Raw genomic sequence first — 26484 nt, 5'->3', positions numbered from 1 at the left:
CTAATATTTGATCTCAGACTTGACAACTATTTGGTGTATTTGGTGACTGCTCTGTTAAAAAGTTAACTGAATATTTGCCTATGTAACTGTTGTGACGTATTCACACATCGCCCCATTGCAAATGGGAACCCCTGCTTTTTTGCTTTCTAGGGTTTGTTTTCTAGGTCTTTTAGGGTTTTGTTTGTTGGCCTTTGCATTTTGAGTGTCGCCAAGGGGATCACCTGGATAGCAGGTCCTGCTTGAGTGATGTCCTGATCCTGAAATTTGGCTAAGTCTGGAATGTCCTGATCCTGAAATTTGGCTAAGTCTGGAATGTCCTGATCTTGAAATTTGACTAAGTCTGGAAAACTGAAAATCCTCCAAAAACTAGATTTTGCAATATAGCTCCTGGAGGTCTGAAACCACTCTCAAACATCCTCAAAGTATATATGGAATATAACTTAAAGTATAAGTGCTTATACTTAAATGTTATATTCCATAAAATGATCCTGATGGAGAGTTCAAAAAGTCAAATTTCGCTCCTGACCCTTCCAGAGGGTCCAAAGCGAATTTCGCTCCTGACCCTTGCTGAGGGTCCAGGGCGAAAATCAACCTAGGACTCATTCCTTGCCTTATTTGACCAAATTTTGATTTGCAAGGCATTTTGAAGGGAAAATTGGAAATGATTCAAAACCTTAAGAAAATGATGGATTCTAGCCTAGAAGAGGAAATTCGCCCCTGGCCCTTCTAGAGGGTCCAGAGCGAAATTCATTATAAAATACATTTGCCACCTTGTTTGAGCTTGAAAACTTGTTCCTAACTTGGAAAACCATCTAATTTTGCCTTGTGAAGTGGTTTGAAACTTGAACATTGAGCAGGTTAGCCTGGGATGAAAATTTCGCTCCTGATCCTTGCTGAGGGTCCAGGGCGAAAATTTTATATGAGCAAGGGTCAGGAGCGATTTTGAGTTTTTGCTAAGGCAAGGATGAACTAGGGTAAAAATGGCCTTCAAAAACATGATGAATAAAGATTTGCTTCCAAAACTTGATGATTCTAAGCCAGGGAAGAAAAATCGCTCCTGACCCTTGCTGAGGGTCCAGGGCGAAAATTTGAAAAACTCTTATTTCACCTTGCAGAAACAAAGCAAATTTGGATGAGATGAATTAAAGGGATCATTGCCTAACCTTGTGAGGTGGATTGGAGCTAAAATGATGGAGTAAGCACAAATTTGAAAAATCGCTCCTGACCCTTGCTGAGGGTCCAGGGCGAAAAAACCCTAAATGCACTTATCTTCCAAAATTCAAGTGAAATCAAACCCAAACTCCAGTAAAAGATGCCCTTTACAATGCCTAGGTTAAATTTTGGATTTATAAAAATGGGGTATTCAAGGCCTAAATTGAAAAATCGCTCCTAACCCTTGCTAAGGGTCCAGGGCGAAGTTATTGGCATTCTTCATTGATACCTTAGTCAAGCGTTGATATTCCTTAAATTCCCCAAAATTGCTAACTTCGAAACCTTTGGAAAGATTAAATCAAATTCGTATTAATTTAAAGGCATTTTAATTTAATAATTAATTTTTGACCTTGAAATAATCAAAAGGGACATCTTGGAGGCATCTAAAATTAATTTTTTAAAAATTTGTTAATGAGCGCTCAAGGCATTATTTTGCCTTTATTTGGCAAGTCGGCCCACCTTTTTTAAAGGTTTTATTTATTTTTTACCTCTTTATTAGCAAGTCGGCCTTGGGGATACAAGAGGTGAGCGCTCTATATAATGGGGATGCTTTGTTCAAGTTTTAATCATTCATTCATCCTTCTAAGTGCGAAATTGAGGAGCAAGTTGAGGAGAGAAATCCAGCAGATTGGAGGCGAAATTTTGCTTAGTGTTGGAGGCTAAAGAAAGTGAAGCTCTTTTGGAGGCTAATGGAGGCATAATTCATCCAAAGGGAAGACCACAATTCAACCCTTGTCCAACAAAATCCGGTCTTCTTTCATCATTTGCCAAGGTTGTATAGTTAGGTTTTCAAAGGAGGAGGTATGAAGAATTTTTTGAAGTTCTTATTCAAGACTTATTGTGATTTCATAGCAATTTTGTAAAGTCTAAGTCTTGAAAATCCAATTTCCATTCATAATTAGTTTGAAAATGTATAATTCTTGATTTATCATGTCTTTTTCAAATTAATATCTTAAGTTATACCCTTGAAAGGTCTTAAATTTCATGCTTTAAGGTTTGATGCTCAAAGACTAACTTTAAATCTTTTGTGTAGGCATCAAACGGCGGTCCCGGAGTCGGAAGATCAACTACTTGGAGGACCCTCATCAAAGAAGATCAAGTCAGGACAAGGACGACCTCCCCAGTCTAGCATCGACAAGGACGGCCTTCTTCGGTCAAGCATCATCAGGAATAACCTCTTCCAATCCAGCATTCCAAGGCGAGGTACATCATCATTCTGCACATCAAAGACAAAATAAGTCAGAGCAAGGGTTCGTTGAAGAAGCAGATAGTTTCAAAAGAGTTAATTAAAGCTAGCTTCTCAGCAACATCAAGTTGAATATCTACCAAGTTACAAATGTCAGAGGAGGTGGCATCCCAGTCATCACTTCTCTAGTCGGTTTGGTCCACCTCAGCGTGTCCAGATTCAATGTACCTGGCTCATTAAGGGTGGCACAAACTTCGATGTACCTACCCCAGCTATCCATTGGTCGAATTTTTCAGAGAAGACATGTGTCCAATTAATACAATTATTTCATTGGTCAGAATTGAGTTTGTTGTAACAAACCCTAATTAGGGTTTTCATTGTAGAATCTTGGCCATTGATCTCAAATTGATCTTAGCCATTGAATTGTATTAAGGGCACTATATAAGCCTCGGCTCTTCATTTGTAAAAGGCTAATAGAAAGTAGGGAGTGAATAGTTATAATAGTGAATTAGTCAGTTAATAGTATAGCAATTGGAGTAGAGTAGAGAGAGAAGGCAAAGATTGTTGCCAAGATGTTGTTGTAAAAGACTTGTAAAACTTCATTGAAGAAATGGTGAAATTTATGGGTTGATTCAACAATTTGCATGGTCTCTACACTTCTCATATTTGATTTCATGTTATTAGATGAGTGGAAGAAATGTTTTTGATTGATGGTGAAATTCGTATATCCATACTACTAGCAGTTTGTTGATTGTTGACTCGCCTTGTGTAGTCAACTAGAATCATTCAGCTTAAGTTTAACTTCAATTGTCGCTTCTTCATTGATATGCATCAGCCTGATGGTGTCTATGCCTGTAGTGATGATCTGAACATCATAAAGCTTTCCTTCGAAGATCGCACTAACCTTGTGGAGATGGTCTTGGCATGTCAAAACAAGACTTAGTTAGAATTTCATCAAAGATCATTCATTGCTCCTACATTCTTAGTATCAGAATTAGATCCTTTCCTCGCCCTCGTCCTTTTTCCTTTTTTTTCAAATCTAAGCCGGTAAAATCTTGTGATTCCAACAAATCAGACGCTTAGGTCATCAAGTGTAAGTCCCCTTGTGATTCCAGCAAATCACATCATACCACTAGTGCTTATCCACACGTAGAGATCCTACAACGAAGAACCTTGAAGTCATCCCGATTGATCCTTTTCGCGACATCTTCAGCATTCGGAGGCTTTATTCAAGAGAGGATAAGGTACCTTTAGGTATTTTATTCTGTGTTTGGTCGTGTACAAAATACACATCAACAGTAACCAGCAATATGAATCTAAACAACAAAAAAATATTTTCTACAATTCATGGGTTAAACTTTATTTTATTTGCTCTTTATATCTCTATGCTATGGAAATGCCCTTAAGTTTTTTTTAAAAATAGTTTTTCTCTTTTTCTACAATTTTTTATGTTTTCTTTCTGCCGATTTTTTCAAAAAATCTAATACTTTTCAGTTGTAACATCTATATATCATATATGTCTTCTAGGTTTGTCTGTTGTTGTTCAGCCCTAATAGAATCTGATGTCTTCATTCACACGTTGGTTTCATATGGACCTGAATGGATATTTTTCTGGTTTGTAAATGCCAATTTTTCTATCTTTATTTTTGTTAATACCAAGCCTCTACAATATAAAAATTAAACAAGTCAGGAGATCATTAGAAGCACTTCACCATTCTGATTTTTGTTTACATTTTCTGTCAAAACTTGCAGATTTAATGGGCTTTGGCCAGTACAAAAATTTCATGTGAAGGGTTAGACTCAGCATTTAAAACCTCAGACTGTTGGAAACTGCTGTTACGAAGTAGACCAGTCTTTATGGTGAATACAACAGAAAAAATGCATGGCAGAATTAAATCTAAAATAGTTAACATGGTGTGATCCAAAAATATGTTTTATAAAATCATATACCTTTTCAAAAAATTAGTTTATCATCTGGATGGGGAGTCAACACCTTTATATCTTTAAAAGAATTAACAGTTTCACAATGGTGGTTTGTAAATTTTATGTTGCATTATATAACAAAAAACATTTTCCCTTCAGATTAACAGTTTCATAAAAATATATAACATATGACTATGGTGATTTATAAATCCTATATTGTATTATATAACAAAAACATTTGGTAAGGAAAACTTTGGCCCCTTAGAATGCCTCTAAATACTTCTGTATTGTTGAAGTTGATTAGTACTTAATGACAACACTGCCAATCTGTTACCAACGTAATCAAATTGGATACACATGACTATTATGGCATATTCACCATTTAAGTTGTAATGCAAAAGCTTTATGTTCTTGAGAATCTCAGTTCATCCCTAGGAACTTCCTGCAACTTATGAGTGGCACGACAATGTCTTCTAACATCCTCAATGGAGACTGATTCATCACCATGTCTACATGTTCAAAAAAATTTATGGCTCATCCTTAAGAACTTCCATACAGCATACATCCAATACATTCAATTGATTTCAGATATTTCTTGCAACGTTTCACATATGATTTTGGGCAATCTGGGGCCTCATAATCTAAGCAGATGGCTAAAAATACCAGGCTATGATAAAAAGCGTGCATAAACATTAATAGAAAGAAAAAATCAAACCTTTAGGAATTTCTGCCGAACCTTCTGGTACTCCTTCCTCCAGCCTCAATAAAAGATAATATTGCTCATCCACTTCTTTATCAGCTTCTACGAGTGGTGCTGGGAAAAAAATGGTATTTTAATACATTAGTATGAAGCTTGAAACTGCATATAAGTAAACACCAGATCTTTCCACAGAAAATGCTTTAACCAACATGGTGCACCTATACTGGAATCTATGGCCTGATTCCTTACGTAGGCTATCTGATGGAAAAATTCCCCGAAAACCAAGTGAAGCCAATCTTGGATCCCTGAACCACTTGCAACTTTGAATACAACCTTGAGCAGCAGCACAACCAGATAAGTCATTACCACCACCCCAGCCAATGCCTTCTGTTTCAGCATCTTTATTCACACCAGATTCATGTACCAAGGCACCACCAAACCGTTGCCATGCAGCCATATCTTTTGAGGCATCCTGTATTTCCACCTTTGCACGCAAACGATATCTGCAAACCACCATAGAGGATTAATGCTCTAGTCAATTAATTACTTGCTAAACAAGTCATAAGATTTGACAAACAATACAGATAATGGAAAGAACTTGAACACTGAAAATACAACAATTTTAGAAGCTCATCAGATTTCTACCTTGGTTCTTCTGGCATAGATGTCCATGAGTTCATGGACAGATATTAAAGAATTGTTGGCTTCACAAAAGCCACTTAACTCAAAATTCTTGGAATGGATTCCTCTTTTTCTAAATGCATCTCAAAGGATATACAGCCTACCATACATAAATCTAGCTTCAAGAGATAGAACAATTGAAACCTAAAATGCAGGTACTGCAAAAACTAGAAACAAATAGAACGCTTCTCCAAAAAACACCCTAGCGTCAGTATAGTTTTGTAAAAATAGAACAATTGGTCAGAGGAAGTATAAGAGACAATCAGGTTACAAGTGGCAGTCATTTCATATCAACTGAACACACTTGATGCACCACAAGGAGGATAGGAATTATATTAATGTCCATAATTGACCAAATCAGATCAACACAACCGAGTACAACACTTTACAATAAACAATTCAAAGTGTTTAAAAGTCTCGAACAACAAAAATTTAAAACATATCGAAGTAATACTAGAAAGTGAAATAATCTAATGAGGAAATCCAAACAGGCAAACCCTCAACAAAACAGAATATACAAAGCCATATGATACAAATTACAAATCATTCACATTAAAGAAAGTTACCATGCTAAGACATTCAAATATTAATCAGCCATCTTGCAAGAGATTCATGCAAGGTCAAATATAAGCCTTAGAAGTAGTTGGTTATTTTCCAGAACTGTAAACATGTAAAATGTGTACTTCAAGATTATATGGGCCAAGAATACACCAAAAAAAAGCAAGTAGAATGTTGTTTACCCATCACTTATACAGTTCAAACAGGTACAAGTGATAACAATTAGCAAATAACACTTGCATTATCAACCACAAAGGATACAAGAGAATAATGACAATACTTTACATATAAAAACCTCATTACAAGGAATAATGGACTACAAGTACAGTTGCATCTACAACTTGCGTAGAGCTGTATCAACTATCAACTACATAGTAGCATTAGACTCATTAATATATAGTAGAATTACACTCATAAATGATAAAACCCATGATAAACCCAAAGTAATCACGCCCACATTCACCTTAATGTTTCCTGGGTCAGTGCAAACAGTTATGAGTAATAACAATTATAAAAAAACGCTTGCCCTTCACAAGTACCACAAGTGCTCTTCACACAAGGAGAGCAATCCGTTCCACTGAAACTGCAAAATAAAATAAATTCATTACAAGCAACCATTAGAATCAGAGGGGAGGAGATTGGAGTCAATTACACTATGACTTCAAAGGTCATCCCATTATACAATGTCGATAATGTGATGAATGGGGACATTTTGCAAGAGATTTCTGTAGAAACCAAAACAAAACGGGATTACTCTACAAATGGTGTGGATCCAGAGATCATGAAGACGTTGGATGCGTAAAGCAAAAGGTCAACATCAACATGATTGGCCTAGAGATACATAACAAAGTATTGGTCGTTACTCCAAACCCATGTTCAGAAAAGAAAGACTTGTTGAAGCAAGAGCAAAACTAGAACATATGATGGCAAAGGAACAAGGATGCTCCATTGACCATGCAAGAACTACAGGGAGTTTGGAATCAAATAAAAATATCACAGAAGTACTACAAACTTTTGTACCGGTCAAGATAATAGGTATATTGCAAAGCATCCCAAAACTTAGAACTGCAATTGCCACCACAACAATACAAATTGGCAAGATAGAACAAAAAATGGTCCACTAGGAGAATGAAGATTTAATGATTGAATGTCCAATATGTAGTGATTGAGTGATAGACCTTATGCTACTGACAATCAACCTAGCAAAGAAACCAACAATGGTACATATGGAGATATTGGGGAAGAATCATCAATGTAAAATCAAGTGTAAACATGTTTCTTAATACCTACAAAAGTCTAGGAAAACCAACCATTTCACCACCAAGATTTCAACTAGGGGATGTAGATTGTAGGAGTAGATAGGTGACTCCTCAACACCCCCAAAATCCCCTACTAGACAAAATAGCTTCCACAATCGAGAATGGCAAGATAACTGGAATAATAATGCATTGAATAATGGTTGAATATGTAATATACAATGTGAGACCTTGCTTATATAGGCAAGGTATGATGAGGTATGACAACTACCCTTGATACAAAGATTAAATGCATGATGCAAATATTAAATGCGTAGATAACTAAAAGTAAATGAGGTGAATATGACCCCATTATAATTAACTTCTAGATAATGACACCTGGGACCTAAGTAACTTAAAATGTGAATAGGTTCCCACAAATGACTAGTTAGGAAATAACCTCATCCACACTAACATGGATCAACAAGGAATCAAGGCACTTGAAATTTAATTGCCCAACAAAATACTTATTAGAGCTCAATACATTTTATTAGATTTTGTGGTCATCTCATTATAGAAGAGAGCACTAGTAGGTTGAGGTCATCTCATTATAGAAGAGAGCACTAGTAGGTTGAGGTTGGCTAGTTGCAACTAAAGTTGACTACAACTAGAAAAACGAATACTCCTCATAAAAAATAAAGGCAGAAAATATATAATTGATCTAAAGAATTGAGCAATAAGTGAGCAAGCAACTTCCTAATATTCCTTAGATTCAAACACCGAAGAAGAATGGATAGAGAAGGACGATAAGGGTCCCATGGAACTGAATGCCAAAGGATTTTGAATTACAGTCAAGTTCAGAAGATTAACAAATTCCGTTCATGGCCTTTTCCACTAGCAAATAGAGGACTCTAAAATATTTCCCTCAAACTACAATTTTATTGAAGCCACAAAGATCAACAAAGAGGAAGCAAGATTGTATGGTGACAAGCAACTAAAGAACAATGATTTTGAAAAGTTGAATAGTTTATATGCATCCAATGAAGTACAAGGTTCACAAAGGCCAAAAATTCTGAATATGGTTGACTTCAATGTTCCAATAGAGGCACCTGATTTCACTAAAGATCTCAAAATTAATGAAGGTATGCCTCACAAGAATAATATACAAAAAATATTATTTGATTTGGGGCCTAAGGATACTTGTGCTAACAAATGTTAAAAAGGACCCTACTCATTTGCATATTTCATCATGACATCGAAGTCAAATCAAAGCAAACTTTGCAAAAAATTTACGGAAAAAGGAAAAATTGAAGACAAAAGTACCATGTTGTGGGTCAAACAAAAAAAGAAAAATATTGAAGTTGACGAGTAAAATAGTAGGTGGGTCACATAGGAGCAAAATGAAAAAATAATACTAAAAGTTCAAGTTTTTTAAAAATGGATATAAACTGTAAATATAAAAAAAAAAAAGTTCTCCCTTTATCATGATACAACCATATATGAGGAATAAGAAATATCCCCCTTTTGATATCATACAACCAACCATGTCAACTACAATTAACAATAGTAATTTTAAAACCCTATCTCCACCACCAATGCCTGCCAATAATATAACAGATTGAATTCCAAATTCTTTTTAAGTCTTAATTCCTCCTGTGCAACCTTCCAAAGAATCAATAAAGGTCACAAATTGCATCATATAGCATATCAAGCACTTAAATTAATATAATGTTATGTTGCCTGCCATATAATCTTCATCTTCTTACCCAATAGCATGGTAACTTTTCCTTATGATATGATCCCTCAAACCTGCTCTATTTATGTACAATCACTCTTCCACTTTCTGTCATACATACTACTTCTCATGATGTGCATTATGGTCAATTCCTCTCTTTTACTATTGTTGTACGGTCATTGTGAGCTGCTATAATGTATTGTTTGTTCTTTTCAATCTTCCTAGTGATGTTGTACGGCTTGCACAAGGAATTTGTGTTATACAATCTGCCCAAGACAACTTTCAAATTTCAATCCTGAAGTTCTGGTGTATATTCTATGCATGTATCCTACTCATAGTTGGAGGTATGCCTATGAAGGACCGGATCCTGGGACAGTGATTTGCATTAAATGTGAAAAAATACTTCATGGAGGCATAAACCGCCTCAAATACCACCTTGCAGGCATAGACAAGCATGATGCTAGAGAATGCATTGGGACCAATGCTGAAATAAAAAGAGAAATGAATGCCCTACTTTCAGCTGGGGAAGAGAAGAAATTGCCAAGGGAGAGGGCAAAACTAGCCATGAGATCAGCCATAGCTAATTCTAAAGGTGCTTCTATTGACATTGAAGAAGAAGAAGAAGCACTTCAAGGCATAGTGAGCTCTCGTCATGGCCCACGTATCCGCAAACCCAGCACCACCTCGCCCATCGCTTCTGCTTCCTCTAGTAGAGTACTTGGCACTGCTGCATCACCATCAGGGACACAGTCCATAGGTAGTTATTTTGTGCCCGAGAACACACCTGGAGTACAACCATCATTAGAGGCCACTGGATGGAATAGGGAGGCACATGAGAAAACATACATTGCATGTGCTGATTTTTGGTACTTCAACAACATCCCATTCGATGAAGCAGACAATCCTTATTGGCTGAATTTGGTGACCGCAATGACAGTTTCAAGAAAGGGGTACAAGGCCCCTTCTCGCAAGGATTTGAGTGGGAGGTTAGTAAATAGTCCACTTGATTTCATTTTTAATTGTTTTTTAGATTTCTTGTTTATTAAATCAAAATTGTGTACTAAGACCTAATTTCACTTTGTTCTTGTAAGTTGCTCACAAATGCAATTGATAGGGCAAAAAAAGTTGTGGAGGACCAAATAAATGAATGGAGAAAATATGGCTGCACCATTTTTTTTTATGGGTGGACAGATGGCAAAAACCGCACCATCATTAATGTTTTGGTTGCTTGCAAGGACAATATTGCGTTCTTGAAATTAGTTGATGCCTCCAGTAAGGTGAAAAATGCAAAAACATTGGCTGGAATGTTGGAGCACATTGTCATGGAGGTGGGAGTAGAGAATGTGGTGCAAATCATTTCATTTGTTGTGGCTTTGTTTTTCTTGGTTGTATATTTCTTAAGAATAACTTCTTTTTTTGCAGGTAGAATCCTCCAAGATAGGCACCCCACTCTTTTTTGGACACCTTGTGCAGCACATGTCCTTGACCTTCTTTTGGAGGACATAGGAAAACTTGATTGGGCGACTCCAGTTGTGGAAGATGCAAGGAGGATCACAAAATATATTTACAATCCCCCTTGGGTTCTACATTTGATGAGAGAGCACGCCCGAGGGAGAGATTTGGTGAGAGCTGGTGTCACAAGGTTTGCAACGATTTTCTTGACGTTGCAAAGCATTCTTGCTGCATTGACTTCTTTGAAACAAATGTTTGTGTGAGTCAAGCATGGCTAGACTCACCTTATTCAAAGAAGGCTAAAGGAGAGGGTGTTGCATGCATACTTTTCGACAACCATTTTGCACAAAGAGTTGCAGAGATTGTGAAGGTAACTTCAAAACATGAAGTTTTAATTATTCTTGATTCAAATCTCCTTACTAATTTGTAACTTCATTAATTAATCTTTTTGTAATTTGTATTTTTCAATTGTAGGTGTCAAAGCCCTTGGTTAGAGTTCTCCGCTTGGTAGATGGGGATAAAACCCCAATGGGGTATATTTATGAAGCCATGGATAGGGCCAAGGAGTCTATCAAAAATTACTACAAGGAGGATAGACTCAAATTTGATCCCATTTGAGAAATTATCGATAAGAGGTGGAACAATTAGCTCCACCAACCCATTCATGCAGCAGGGTACTTCCTCAACCCTCGTTTTAAGTTCGGGGGTTCTTAGATCCTAATGGAGAGGTCATGGAGGGCCTCACTACATTAATTCAGAGGATGATACCGATACCCGAGGTTGAGGTGAGAGACCTCATTGTGGCTGAACTCCAAAATTATGAGGAAGCAAGGGGTAAGCTATTCTCTTCAGAATTGACCATAAGGGGAAGAACCACTCAAACCCCAGGTATAACATTTGCCATTTGGATTTTGGGATCTAAAGTGATTGATAAATTGATAGATTATGTTTTCGCTTTTCTCTTTACTTTCTAACTTTTCAAAAAAAATTATTTTGCAAATGCTTGGTGGCAAAGTTGGGGTGGAAATACCCCAAATCTCAAAAAATTTGCCCTCAGAATCTTATGTCAATCTTGTAGTTCATCCAATTGTGAGCGCAATTGGAGCTTGTTTGAAGCCATCCACACAAAGAAGAGGAGCAAGTTAGCACAGAAACGCCTCAATGACCTTGTCTTTGTGCAATATAATCTTCGATTGCACATAAGGAAGGTAGAGGAAGCAGCAGGTGGTCCAATTGACTTGGATGATATAGATCCTTACAGTGATTGGACATCACAGGAGCAGCCTCCATTGTTTACGGAGGATGACATCACTGATTTGGAGAGGCGGGCTATGGAGGAGGAGGGGGGTGGATTTGGTTTCACGCTAGATGACATTGAGGAGGATGAGGAGTCATTGCCTGTGCCAAGAGCAGGTAGAGACATAGCTTCATCCAAGATGGAGGACGAGCCACAGCCTGAGCCAGACATACCAAGCGAGGAGGCACAATCACACTCAGGAGTCACGCCATGCCCATAGCCACAGCAGACTTCTAGGACTAGACCCTCTAGTTCTACCTCTCCCCCAGTTTATACTAGAGCTGGGAAGAGGAAGATGTAATTGTAATGATGTATTTACTTTTAGTTTTACAAAAACTATTTACTATTTTGCTTCCAGCCATCAGCATTCCTCATGAGGATGCGATTTTGTCCCACTTTGCATTTAAATATATCTAGACTCAGCTTGTTTCTTTTGTGTTTGCTTCCAGCCATCAGCATTCCTCATGAGGATGCGATTTTGTCCCACTTTGCATTTAAATATATCTAGACTCAGCTTGTTTCTTTTGTGTTCTCATTTATTGACTCATTGGATGCATCTTCTCATTGAATTTTGCAAAAAAAAAAACCATTTTTAATTAAATTTAAGCAAGTTTTGAAGTTGCCGAGTTTTTGCCGAGTACCAGCCGAGTTTTTCCCGAGTTTTTTTTTCAGGCCTTGGCAAGTTTTTGCTAATGGCGAGTAGTTCAACTATGATCCTACTAAATTAGTAGGTAGTTCTTCTATTACAACTCTACAACATTTCACAACCTATAATGTTGGTAAGCAATTGGCTAATTAAAAAAAATACATTCATGGAATATGGGAATACTGAACAAAGTTTTTTTGATGAGAATATATCTACAGTGCCTGAAATATTGTCTAGGTTCAATGATCCATTGGAAGAAGCATTTTCAAAGTCCAGTGTGCAATAAAATCAGGTTTCTTGTTTGTTTGGTCATTCCAACAATTCATTAAATCGTATGGTCACTGGTAAATGCATTCTCCATATATTGGCCTATGTTTTGGATATGTTGATTCTACTAATTCTCTACATACATTTCAATCTAGTGATGATCACATTTTTCTCCACCAGTTCTCCTGTCTCCTTCCAGGTGAAACCATCCTGCAAATCATTATCCATCTTTGATCATGGAGCATTCACTAGCTATGGAATAAGCAAGGTCAGAACAAAAAAGGAAGTGTCGTGTCAGAACACCCCCCCTTTTTTTTTCAAGTTTGCCAAACACTTAACAACAAAGATTCATTTGATAGATGACTGCTGAACAAACTGATATGTCATTTAAATTATGCAATTGGCTGATTACATCACCTCCTTTATTGAAAATTCATTTTCAAGCATACAATCATTACATAACATTGATTGAGTCAAAAAAAAGACATGAAATACCTCAAAAGGGAATCATAGGCAACTCATTGTGGTCCGAAACCACTGAATGGAAAAGGGCAGGTATGAAAATGAATGAATACAATCAGCTACAGCTTGCAAACTCCATTAATGGCCTCCAAAATGCAAAGGAATTGACTAACACAGGTCTGTCACAAGTTTTCAGTCATACCTGGGACTGAATGGCACTCTTTTTTGGCATTGAAATCATCAAACACAACACCAAACTATTACAAAACACCAGAGACTAACCCAGCACTGTCACAATGGCCTCCAAACACACCCAACACTTCCAAAATGGCCACCAAACACACCCAACCCTGCTGCTTTCTCAAAGAATGATGAAAATGCCAAGTTTCAGGGCTACTACACCATCTCAATCATACCCAACAAGTTTCATATGCCAAATCCACATGTCCATGAGTCAAGAACAGAGACAACACTCAAAAAGGCACCTCAAATCACCATACAACTTACTGTTCTGAAAGTGAACAGGTCTGTCATAATTTTCTGAGCATGTTGCATGTTTCAAAAGTGCCAGGAATGAGTTGATATAGACCCAGAAATGTGTGTTTTCACTGTCAATAGAAATCATAGCAGGTTTGTTATGAAATGCAGCATTGGAGAGGCACGACCAATCTAGTAAACACTCCTGAACCCCTGCAAATGAGACACCCAGTAATAGAAATCATCACTCACAAAGCTTCCTCTGATTTTCAAACGCTTTTATCAACTTTCCCAGCAAATTAAAATGGAGCAACCAGCTAGGGCATCATCAAAAAACCAAAAAACTGTAAGGCCAGCAATATGTAGCTTCAAATCACCTTGCAAATCCTTGTTAATCTCTGCAAAAAACAAAACAAACAAACCCCAAAAATCACCCAAAACCGCAAACTTGTTGAAAACACTGGTGATTCCTATGTGAAATCAGTCTACCAGCTAGGGAGGAAATTTCACCACCAAAACTAGTGTATTTTACAAGGGTTTCCATCTTTAATCAATCTCGGAAGAACTTCTCTATTCATTTCCGCTACATCCTATTATGTGTGCAACATCTAAATGAATGAAATGAGAGCCCAAACCCCATTATATAGAGTTTTGGAGGGAAATGGGGCATTTTAAATTTCAAATATTTTATTTTCCCTCAAAAAAAACCCTTAACATTTAAAAAACAATGTAAGTTGCTCATAACACTTACACATCCAACTTTGGGGACAAAACATAACACTTTAATATTTAAACACTGAAGTGAATAATAAAATGTCACTTTATTACTTTAGTGCAAATATTAAACTATACCATTCACCTTGCGAAAAACTTGTCAAGACACCGAAAAAGGAAACCAACCGTGCCAAAACATAACCGATACTAAAGGATGATGGTTGAAGTCAAAACAAGCACGAACCATAAATAACAACGTTCTCCAAGGACTGAGGAGAACAAACTTAAAAAAACTCAAAAAAGACCGCTTCCAAAACAATCACTTACTATAAATAGCAATGTTCTCCAAGGATTGAAGAGAGCAAACCCAAAAAAACCAATGTGAAAGGAACACTTATTGTAAATAGCAATATTCTCTAAGGATTGAGAAGAACAAACCTAGAAAAACCAAAAAAAAACAAAAAAGCTACAAAGAGAATTGTCACCAATTAGAGCACCAACTGAACCCCAAACCATCACCAAATGCCACAAAATCCCCGATATTGGGCAAACACTCATAGAACAAGAAGGCATAAAAATGGGGACATTACATGTCAATACAAAGGTTCTTCTTGCTTTACGATGTCGTCACAAGTTTGGAAAACTCTATCGGATGTTACTTGATTACTCAATTTCCTTGTGGTCTAGAAGATGACTTTTCTTTGGAAGGGGATAATGTAGTTAGGGTATTTAGTCTTGATTATGTTTGCTCATTTGGTTATCCTTGACTATGTATGATTTGTGAGATTGTGGGAGTTACAAAGGATTGTTTGGTGCATCATTATGTTATTTGGGATCAAGGAGAGGTTTCCTAGAAATATCATTTGATCAGTTTTTTGGTGCTTTTGATTGAGAATTGACAGGTGTAGCATTTTGGGGGGGGCAAGTGGTGAAGGCAGGGAGGGTAATCAACAATAATTTTCCTACTAATCCATTTGGTCAACTTTTGAGTGGTTTTGATTTGTAGATTAACTTGTGTAGCATTTTGTTTTTTGGGGGGATCAAGGAGGGTTTTCCCACCCACAACCTTGTGACACAAATGGGGTTTTCTTATATCCTGTCAATGTGCTTACGGAACTGCATTACCAAGCATCATGTTAACTTCTATCTAGCAGTGTCATGACCCGTCATAGAATAGTCAGTCTCTCAATCGTCCTTAAGAGAGAAGAAAACAAAATAATAAAGAAATCCATATATGCATATTCGGGTCTATTCCATGCCAAGGTTGAGAATTTTTGTTGATCAAAAAATTGTCTTGTTGATAAGACTTCACAATTTTCTGACCTAAAGCCTACAGTTACCATATTCGATGGGACAAAACATTTAATAATACTGATGTGATAATAAATAGAAGATAAACATAGAGTTATTATTATGCTTGATTTCCTTAGCCACAGATGTAATGGATATTTTGTGTTGGGCGATTGAGGTAGTCAGTTGGTCGATCAGAGAGAAATTTCTTGTCCATGTATTGTTTCCTTCACTAGCATGAGATTTTGAGAATCTGAAGCGTGAAATATAGAGAAGACTTGAGGCTGCCATTACTACGTGAGTATACCAAGTGCAACTCGTGGGCATCTAAGTTTTCATCATTATGCTCCTACAACTAGGTGCAAAGCTATAGGAAAAGCAAGATTATAACATGGATGCTATCACTGGTAACAGACCAAACAATTAAAGGCAGCGATGATATCATTATATTAACGTAGCAAATATGATTAACAAGGAGCATCGGATCACTTACAATTCATTCCCTTAATTGTCAAACTTGTACTATTAACAAATCATTAAACAAAGCAATTTTCCAAATCAATAAACAAATCCATATATGTATATTCGGGTCTTTTCCACGCCAAGGTTGAGAATTGTTGTTGATCAAAAAATTGTCTTGTTGATAAGACTTCACAATTTTCTGATCTGAAGCCTACAGTTACCATATTTGATGGGACAAAGCATTTCATAGTATTGATTGATAATAAATAGAAGATAAACATGGGGTTTTAGAGTTATTATTATGCTCGATTTCCTTAGCCACGGATGCCATGGATATTCTGTGTTGGGCGAGTAATCCATGTTGGGCAATTGAGGTAGTCAATTGGTCGATAAAAGAGAAATTTCTAGTTCATGTATTGTTTCCTTCACTAGCATGAGATTCTGAGAATCTGAAGCATGGAATATAGAGAAGACTTGGGGCTGCCATTATTGCGTGAGTATACCAAGTGCAACTCGTGGGCATTTGAGTTTTTATCATTATGTTACTATAACTAGGTGCAAAGCTATAGGAAAAGCGAGATTATAACACGGATGCTATTACTGGTAACAGACCAAACAATTAAAGGCAGCAATGATATCATTATATTAAGGTAGCAAATACAATTGAAAAAGCATCAGATCACTTACAATTCACTCCCTTAATCGACAAACTTGTAGTATTAACAAATCATTAAAAAAAAAACTTCCAAGGGCCACGTTGAATTGTTACATCCCTCTTTCTACAATGGTTTATTTTTTAATGATGCAAAAGTCTGTATGGTCGAACATTGATATTTTATTACCTCCATTTGTGGATGAGTAATCTTAAGTATAAATTGATAGTTAGACATGAATGATTATTTTGGCAATGTCTATCTTTTCTTTAAGTATATATATATGAGATTAATGAGAAGATAAGATTGGTCTAACTATTTTCATGTAACCAAGTGGATACGCTCTCAAGAGGGAGGGAGAGTATCATCAAGGAGTGGGTTGTAGACTTCAAAAGAGACCAAACTTGCCATCGAACCCTGAAAGATAAGTTGTTAGAAGTTGGTCGTCACCTTGGCCTTCTAGGTGGTTGTCTTGCCTTGTCAACCAATAGGCGCTTGGTCTTGTCCTTTAATCATCTTTGTGGGTTGCATGTATGTTGTTTTTCTTGAACTTAATAATTTTTAATAATATATATAAATTGAGTTATTGATTAGCTTTTGGATATATATATATATATATATAATTGGTAGGTTTTTGTAATGGTTTGCAGAATGTGCTTTTCCATGCTTTTGATGCAAGCTTAGTTCTCTTTTTGGGATTGGTTGTTAGTAGTTACCAAGGGTTGCAGCTATTTTTATCTCCTCTTAGCTTGCAGACTGCAGCTTCTTCTGCTCCTATTTTTAGTCTCGTAATCTCTTTATATGTACGCTGTCATGTAGCATATTGGAACAATCAATAAGACAGATTAGTGTGTTTCTTTTGGCTGTACACACAGCTTGTAGTTATATTTTTATGGAAGTATTTTATTTCAATGGTTTACGGTTGAACGTGCAATTTTCTATTTCTCATTTAATCTTTGGCATAGTATAAGCGTTGTTCTTTGCTTCTCAAACCTTCAATTGGTGTCAGAGCTTGGTTGCAGAATTTTTTTTAGTGTGTTTCTTTTGGCTGTACACACAGCTTGGAGTTATATTTTTATGGAAGCATTTTATTTCAATGATTTATGGTTGAATGTGCAATTTTCTATTTCTCATTTAATCTTTGGCATAGTATAAGCGTTGTTCTTTTCTTCTCAAACCTTCAATTGGTATCAGAGCTTGGTTGCAGAATTTTTTCTTTGTGCAATGGCAAACAGAAGTATACCCTTGCAACTTCCGTTGTTCACTGAAGAGAACTATGAATATTGGAGCATAAGGATGAAGACTTTACTAAATTCCCAAGATCTCTAGGAAATAGTAGAAATTGGATACAACAAGCCTGCAGATCAGAATGCTTTAAATACATTGAATCCAAATCAACGTAATCGGTTGAGAGAAGATAGGAAGGACAATCGAGCTGTCTTCAACATCCAATTGGCATTGGACATAATAATCAAAGACAAATAACGCATTACAATTCTACCTCAATAAATAGAGGTCTTTGGCACAATTAATGCAAGCTAAAAATAGAAAAAAAAACATGCATATTCATGCACGATTACAGTCAGCTTTTTTATGCAAATTATATTTTTAGAAAAGCATATCTTTAACTGCAGTTCTACTCATGCAAGTGGGAGAAATTAATAATCCAACTCTATATTTAGAACACATATTTTTATCTCCATAATGGACTTCTCCCCATGCAACTATTCATGCAAAGTGTTGAAATTAATATGCCAACAATCTCCCCCTTAATTTCAACCATTACTTTGATTCAACACAGAAAAGTAATTATATCTTCATCCAACTTCAACAGGTTCAAATCCTATCGCAGTGCATCATGCAATGGTCTCCTTTCAGATTGGAAATGTATGACTTTTAAATCCTTCAAGCCTTTTTTGAGACTTGGATTTGACTTCCTCACACAATTGCATATCGATGGCTTAGAATAATTTCTGTGGCTTTCTCTCCTCTTGTAGAGGGCTTCTCTCCCTTTTTTGACCTCTTGGCCTCTTCTAAGACCTTGATTTGTCACAACCCTTCTTTTCCCTTATTTTGTTATATTTAAATAAATTTAAATTAAATATTATTTTGTTTGAAAATTAATGACTTGTTAGGAAAATAAAATGTCATTATTATATATATACCAAAACAATTTATTTATTTATTTATTGAAAAACAAAATTTTACTAATTTAAAATGAAATAAAATACATGTTTAAATATGTATTAAATTGCATGGTTTTCTTTTAAGAAAAGAAAAAGTAAATGTTTTATTATAGTTTAAATAATTCAAATGAATTGATATTTTAAAAAGGGGCATGAGTTTATTATTTATTTATAAAGCAAAGTAGATGTCATGTCCCCATCTTTATGCACTTAAAGGCATTTGAATCAGTGCTTTTTATGAATGCTTGAGGGCAAGCATTTCCAAGGAGGGGAGACTGTGATGTCCCCAAACTGAACTTCATCAAATATTGTTGATATGTAGAAAGCTCCTTGTATTATCTTTATAAATGATAAAGCCATTACAAGACATGGCTGACTAAAAACAATAAGACAAAACTCTTATTTATATAAGGACGAGATTATTAGAAAGGCAGTGAAATAAAAGAAATTATATTAAATTGTCATACACCTATTAAACATACAGGGAAAGCAATGATTAAAGAAAAGAAAAGAAACAGTAATTAATGAATGACATATCACTCCGATTGTGCAAGTGACTCCATAAGAAACAATAATTAATCACAAGGAGTCTAGAAGCGATTCCTTGAAGCAACAATAAGACAGCAAATTAGAGTCGACATTTACGAGGAGCAGATATATGTCAAGACGATGATTCCTTATTAATAAGGAAATAATTCCAGGAGTGATAGTATGTTAAGGCAGCATTCAATTAATGGGGGAAAACAATGATTAAGGGAGACGATAAGCAGCTATTACAAAATGAGGAGATTATTAGTTGGTGGTCGGAGTATAATTTTATCGCTGAGAATATTATTCTATAATTATCAGGCACAACACATGCTTCGAACTGTCAATTGTTATGGTAAAAGGATAAGCACTTGAAGAATTCCACGGCACTCATAAGATCCAACATACGCTCGTGCTAACATCAATTGGTAATAGTAATCACCGACGAGATTATAGAGTATTGTTAATAGTTGGGATATCAGAGGTTAAACACGCCACGATACAGTAACAAATGCTGATATAAGATATTAATATCGGAAGGCCTGAATTACATCTTGTGTCACGAGACTTTGGTTGGTTCATCACACACACATCTCATAAATAAAGACAGCGATTTCAAATAGTTAATGTTGAACGTGATTACAATAAACAAACTAATTGCTATGGAAAATTATGAAGAGACATAACCATTAGGAGACAATTGTTTCCCATCATACATAAAGATCAAACCCATTCTATCGTAACAGAAGGGGGAAAGAAAATAGGGGTTATTATCAAGGCAACAGTGAGAATTCCATAAGTTTAGTTATGACTGGGCATCAATAAATCTCCAGACAGCAGCGATTATAATATGCTGAGAGGCAGCCATTACTTTACAAAATCAGTCACTTGTTTAAAACAGTGATTATATTGATACAGCAGCAATTTAGTTAAGAAGGGACACATCAATTATGAGGAGATGCATACCCTGAGAAGGCAGTAGGCAGTGATTCTTGAGGGACATATATATCAGATTTATTACTTGGAGCCGAACTGGAGAGGGAATAATGAATTTAGATCTGGGCTTCATAAGAATATTTGGCAGTGAGGATTGATTGAACTCCACGTTCTCTTACTAAGTCATTGATATAATAATTATAGACCTATTGTATACTTCAATACAATTCTGTATGAATAACTGTATCATTGCAAGCATATAAATAGGAAAGCATGAACAACGGCCATCCATATTACAGGAACACAATAAGGTCATATGAAGAAGTAAGAAGATTACCTTATACGGATGGGTATGAATAAGTAGTAAGATGCAGATTGGAATGGGATGTGCATTGGGTATGATTTCAAAAACAGCAAAACATTTGTACCAAGTATCATCGATAAGGAGATAGATCACAGACTTAGGAAGGAGTTGTAGGGGAACATCATTTCAGACTTAGAGAGAAGGGTATGAACTCCTAGCAGATTCAAAAGAGAGCATGAAAAGACAAATAACAGATTAGATAAGAAGAACATAAGAAGTTTGGGATCATAATCATGACAGATTTATGATCAGGTTATATCAGATATAAGGAGTCTTATGACAGACTTGTAGTGAGGAATTTATTAACAGAATTGTAAGTAAATAGTATCAGTTTATGGGAGATTCAGATTTATGATCAGCATAAATCCATTGTCAAATCAGAGGAAACTAACAAGATAAGTCCTATCTTTGAACTATTCTTAAAACTTTAAGTTAAATTTCATAATTAAATGTCCAGTTTGCGTAAATTTTGTATTACAGTTCTCACCTTAAGTTGAAATTGTTGTTTCAGGATTAAATTAAGGAAATTCCCAAATGGGGACGTTACAGTAAAATACTTACTTTTTCAAAAGTTAAAGTCCTAAGTTTCTTAAAAAGCAAATTTATAAGCTAAAAAGCTAGGTTTAGAAATTTAATAAGAAAGTTACCGTATTTTTTTAACGAAGTTAAGGAATGGTAAGAGATTCGAACCATGAAAGGAGAGAGAATTTTCAGGAAAAGAAAGACTTAGCTTTCACGGTGAGATAAGGATAAAATAAAATATTTGAATCATTATAAATGGAAATAGAAACATTTAAGGAGAGTAAATTAGTTATCATCCTAGCGATACTGACAAAGATCCCTCACACAATTCATTATCAATGGAAATAGAAACATTTGCAAGGAAAGTAAATTAGTTATCATCCTGATGGTACTGACAAAGATCCCTCACACAATTCAGCATTATTCTCTGCAACCCCATATTGATTGTGTGAACCTTATCTTCTGCAGTCTTGATCATGCCAACCTTATATGTTGGGAGCTCCTGTCAAGATTATTATCAGCTTTGTACATATGTCTTATTGTATTCAACCTTACGGTCACTTGCAAAGGAAATAGTTCCATATCTTTTGCTATGTTGAGCTTGTATCGAGAAATGACATCATGTATCTATTCTTTTGTAAATGAACAAATTGCTTTAATTATTGATTAATTATGAGTATTAAGTTAATTATTTAATTTAATATTTAATAATATGGAGGTCTCTACAATTTGGCTTCCTCACAAATTGAGGGCTTTACCTTTTTCATAGAGAGTTTTCAAACTTCATTATGCTAGCTGAATCTTCTCAACATCAAAACAATCTTTTCATACCTTGGCGATCTCTTCTTGCCCTAGAAATCTCTTTGTTTGTTTGGGCTGCAACTTGTCTGGTTGCACATTATTTTCAGACATGAGGTTATTAAAACCTCAATTCTTTCTATGGTTGACATGCAAATGTCAATTTGACTTCACTCTCCTCTTTGGAGGGTAGACTTCACCTTTGGATGGTGGCTTCTGCATTGACAGCAAGATTGACTTCATTGCCTAAAAATACTCTGTCCATGCAACTTGGACAGCTTCCCATACTAAAAAAAACATCACACAAATATCTTGTGACCTTCACTAATCTCCACTAGCGGCTTCCTATGGATTGCGTTTGTTCTGAAAAACAATGATATTCAACATGCAAATCATCCTTGTTTGATCTGCGATCTTCCTGCGACTTCGAGTGTGGCAGCAAAGCTTCGTCTTGAAAACGAAAATCTTCTCATCTCATTGACCTTCCTTCTTATTAGTGGGATCTCCTTAGATCTTTCTGCAGCTTCACGGATTTAACCTAGATAATTTCTCGAACATGGCTCTGATACCAAATGAAGAAAAATAAAATACAAAGACAAATTGCTACATAGCAATAAACACATAGAAATTTCTGCTCAACAGCTAATAAAACTTTATATTCATTTGATCACTTGACACTTGATCTCTTGATCAAGAGGATTTGTAATTCATTGAATGGATAAAAAGTTTTATTAGCTATTGAGCAGCAATTTCTATGTGTTTATTGCTATGTAGCAATTTGTCTTTGTTTTTTATTTTTCTTCATTATATACATTTACGTGTGTGTGTATACGTATACGTACATCCAAATAATTATGAAGTGATGTATGTATATATATACATATGTAAGTATGAAATATAAATTATACATGAATGTATATTTACATATATAATTTCCTTATGTTTTTAGCATTTAAAAGAAATGTGCTATCGGCTATGTAAACCGAAGCTTTGCTTATTAATTCAATGAGGGGTGGGGTGGAGACGTTACTTCCTCTCTCCCTGCCACCTCTCGTGTCTACCTTGCTAGCAACCATCAATCAAGATGGAAGGTGTTTTTGCATGGGCAGGTTCTTGGTGGACTTTGCATTCAATTTAGTAAGGCATTTTCTTGAAAGGGGGTTGGAACCTTCGATGTCATCTTTTCTCGCATCATGACTTCGTTTTGGTGAAGCGAAATTCATCCGCTATCTCTGCAATCATTCTTTTGGCATATGTCTTTGGGAAGTACCTATCCTTAGCCTTCAGCGTAAGTTTGAGGAAATCTTGTTGGGATCTGTTGATGTGTTTTTTATGCACATGCAAACACAGAATAAAATACCAAAGTATCTTATCCTCTCTTGAACAAAGCCTCTCAAATGCTATGATTCGCGATCAAATGAGACGACTCCAAGGTTACCAAATGTCAGGTCTTGACTTGTGGATAAGTTCAGTGGTTTGATGTGATAATGCTGGAATCACAAGGGGACTTATGTTGTACATGAATGCTCAATCTTATCATGGATTAGGATGGGTATGTCGATGACTTGGGATTTTACACTAAAGTTCTTGATTCAATTCTAACAAGAATTTCTAAAAAAGGGACAAAAGGGAATAGGGTTTAGGAATTCTATTCTAAGCCTAGAATGTAAGAAGTGGTGAACGAATTCAGTGGAATCGAACTAGGCAAGGTCTCACCATCAAGTCGAACAGATTTTGACACAAGCTTAGTGCAATCATCTAAGGTGTATTTCAAAGATATTCAAATTACTACCATCGAACATTGATACCATCCAAGTTGATGCATAACAATGGACACATAATAATCGAAGTTAAGCTTGCATAAACTTCCAGTTGACCACACACGGCGCACTTACAATCAGCAAGAAGCTATGGATAAATGGATTCCACACAAATACATTCAACAAATCCTTTCATTCAATCTAACAAACTTGAAAGCAAATTCTAATCTAACTTGGAGGAATTGAGAACCTTGAATGCAGAACAACACTTAAACAAAAAACACCATCAAATCGAACAATGATTTGTATTCAAATCTGTAGCATCTACCAACAATTCTCAAAAATCTCTCGCTTACAAATGAGAGGCAATGGGGTTTATATAGAGCCTCAAAAGAAATGAATGGCTCAAATTGATTCAAGATCAACGACCAAGATTACAAGATAAAACCCTAATTAGGGTTTGTTACAACCACCATTACATTGGCCAATGAGAAACAAGGGTAAGTAAGATAAATAATATTTCATGTAGTACCATGTGTCACCTATTCCCTCCTTGAATGAATGTTGACTTGGTACCCCTTTGATTGAACGAATGGTGACTGGACTGCCACCTCAGCTTGTCTTGTACACTTAACCAATTTGCCTTGTACATTCTTCTTCTTCGTAATGTTTGGAATTCCTTGTGAGACTTTGCATTTCATTCTTATGTTAGGGAATTCCATGAACTATTTCCTCATGTTTGGAAAATTTCCCAATCTTGGAATCCTGAAATATTTCCTTCCTTGACGCACTTGGATACTAAAATTTCTTGATGTAGTTCCGGATTTCATAATGCGGAATCCTTTGTGCTCATGTCTTGAACTTGCTTTCCTTCATTTGTTCATCATCAAGGTGAAGTCCTCTTCATGATTGATCTATTTATCTTCACCTTCTGGAATCTCTGTCCGGAAATCCTCATCCAATCTTTGAAGTGTTGATCTTCCTCATCCACATTTGTTGTGTTGTCCTTGCAATATGCATCCTCTTCAAGCCTTGATCATCATGCATCCCTTCCTCATAACAGTCCTGCAAAACAAATAAACATTGAATCAAACACTAGTATGATAAACTCAATTTCAACCTTGGTGGGAAATTCATCCGCATACAAACGGATCAGTTCTCAAAATATCCGCAATATCCTTGTCCATTTCTTCACTTGGTGAAAATTTGATGCCTATCTAGACAACTTTGTTATCCCTTCCTTTGTAATTTTGTCTTCAAGTGGAAATCCGACCCTCATCCGGACTCATTGTCCTTGGAAATCTTGTGGAGTGGAAACTTGAACCTCATAGGGACTTTGTTCCTAACATTTGATCCAACTTGTGATAGGTAATCTTAGAAAATTGTAGCACCACTTATGAAAACGTGAATGTCCGGATTGAAATCTGGAAGATTCTCCTCAAGAAAACCTGATTTTCAGACTTAGGATAAGTTTGATTGAGATAAATAAGTCTTAAGAAACCCCTGTAAACTCAAAAAAAATCAAGTATTTGGAGCCCAAAAATGAATGTCCAGGTCTGAAAACACTTGTCAATGCTCAAAAAATTATTGATTTTAAGTGTCTAAATGTTGCATCAAGTCTGATTTTCTGAGAACAATGTCTGAATACGCCCTCTGAAAGTCTGAAAAAAGTCTGAAGACCCACTGAAAATGATGAATATCAATAGCTAGAAGTGGTCACAGCCATGTCACATGCTTGCACTTGAATTATTTTGCCCCTCAAAACTCATAAATGGTCACATCTAGGCACAACTATGTGACTGGGGAACGAAGTTTCAGTCTGAAGACAACCTGGTATACTCAGAAATTATCAAAATTAGTGCTCGGAAGTATACCACAATTCTGAAAATGCTTGGAAAAGGGTGTGGAAAAGTTTGATTTTTAGTTCTTAAAGTCCAAAGACACCATTCCAAGGTCCAACAATGGCTGTCCAATGTCTGAAGACAACCTGCAACTTCAATAAATCAATCATTTAAACTTGTCGCGGTCATAGGAAACACTTGTGTTTGATGGATTTTACCTTCCCAAAGTGAAGTTTGTCAAATCTGGTCACAAACAAAAGGCTGGCAATAAATATCTAAGTCTGAAGACAAATCTGAAAGTGAAGTTTCAGACTTAGATCAGCAATGGAAGGTCCACCAAATGCCCAAAAAACTCATAAGGATGATGCACAAGTGAAATTTTCCAAGTGTGGAGGTGGTTGGAAATGAAGATTTAATCTGAAGACAACCTAAGAATGGAGTTTCAGACTTCACACTAGCAATGGTGTACTCAAAAAATGTCACCAAACCACTCTAAAATGACTTCCAAACAATATCTCCCAAGTGTGAAGATGGTTGGGAGTGAAAAGTTAAATCTGGGAATGCACACTTCAGCCAACAATGGTGCCCAGGTAAGTTCC

General features: G+C 36.0%; 1 protein-coding gene across 2 annotated transcripts in view; it reads right to left on the bottom strand.

Annotated features, from left to right (window-relative positions):
* Nucleotides 1-26484, bottom strand: part of LOC131074068 (putative transferase At4g12130, mitochondrial) — a 51223-nt gene that overhangs the window by 10846 nt on the left and 13893 nt on the right. For both annotated transcript variants that reach the window (XM_058010716.2, XM_058010640.2), the window contains exons 2-3: nt 5271-5524; nt 5037-5135 (exon numbers count right to left, since the gene is read on the bottom strand). In XM_058010716.2, coding sequence (XP_057866699.1) covers nt 5037-5135; nt 5271-5524 — 353 coding nt within the window. The remainder of the gene's footprint in view (nt 1-5036; nt 5136-5270; nt 5525-26484) is intronic.

Source organism: Cryptomeria japonica, chromosome 3, assembly GCF_030272615.1.
Source record: "Cryptomeria japonica chromosome 3, Sugi_1.0, whole genome shotgun sequence".
Lineage (NCBI taxonomy): Eukaryota > Viridiplantae > Streptophyta > Pinopsida > Cupressales > Cupressaceae > Cryptomeria > Cryptomeria japonica.
This window is presented reverse-complemented; position numbering and strand designations above follow the sequence as displayed.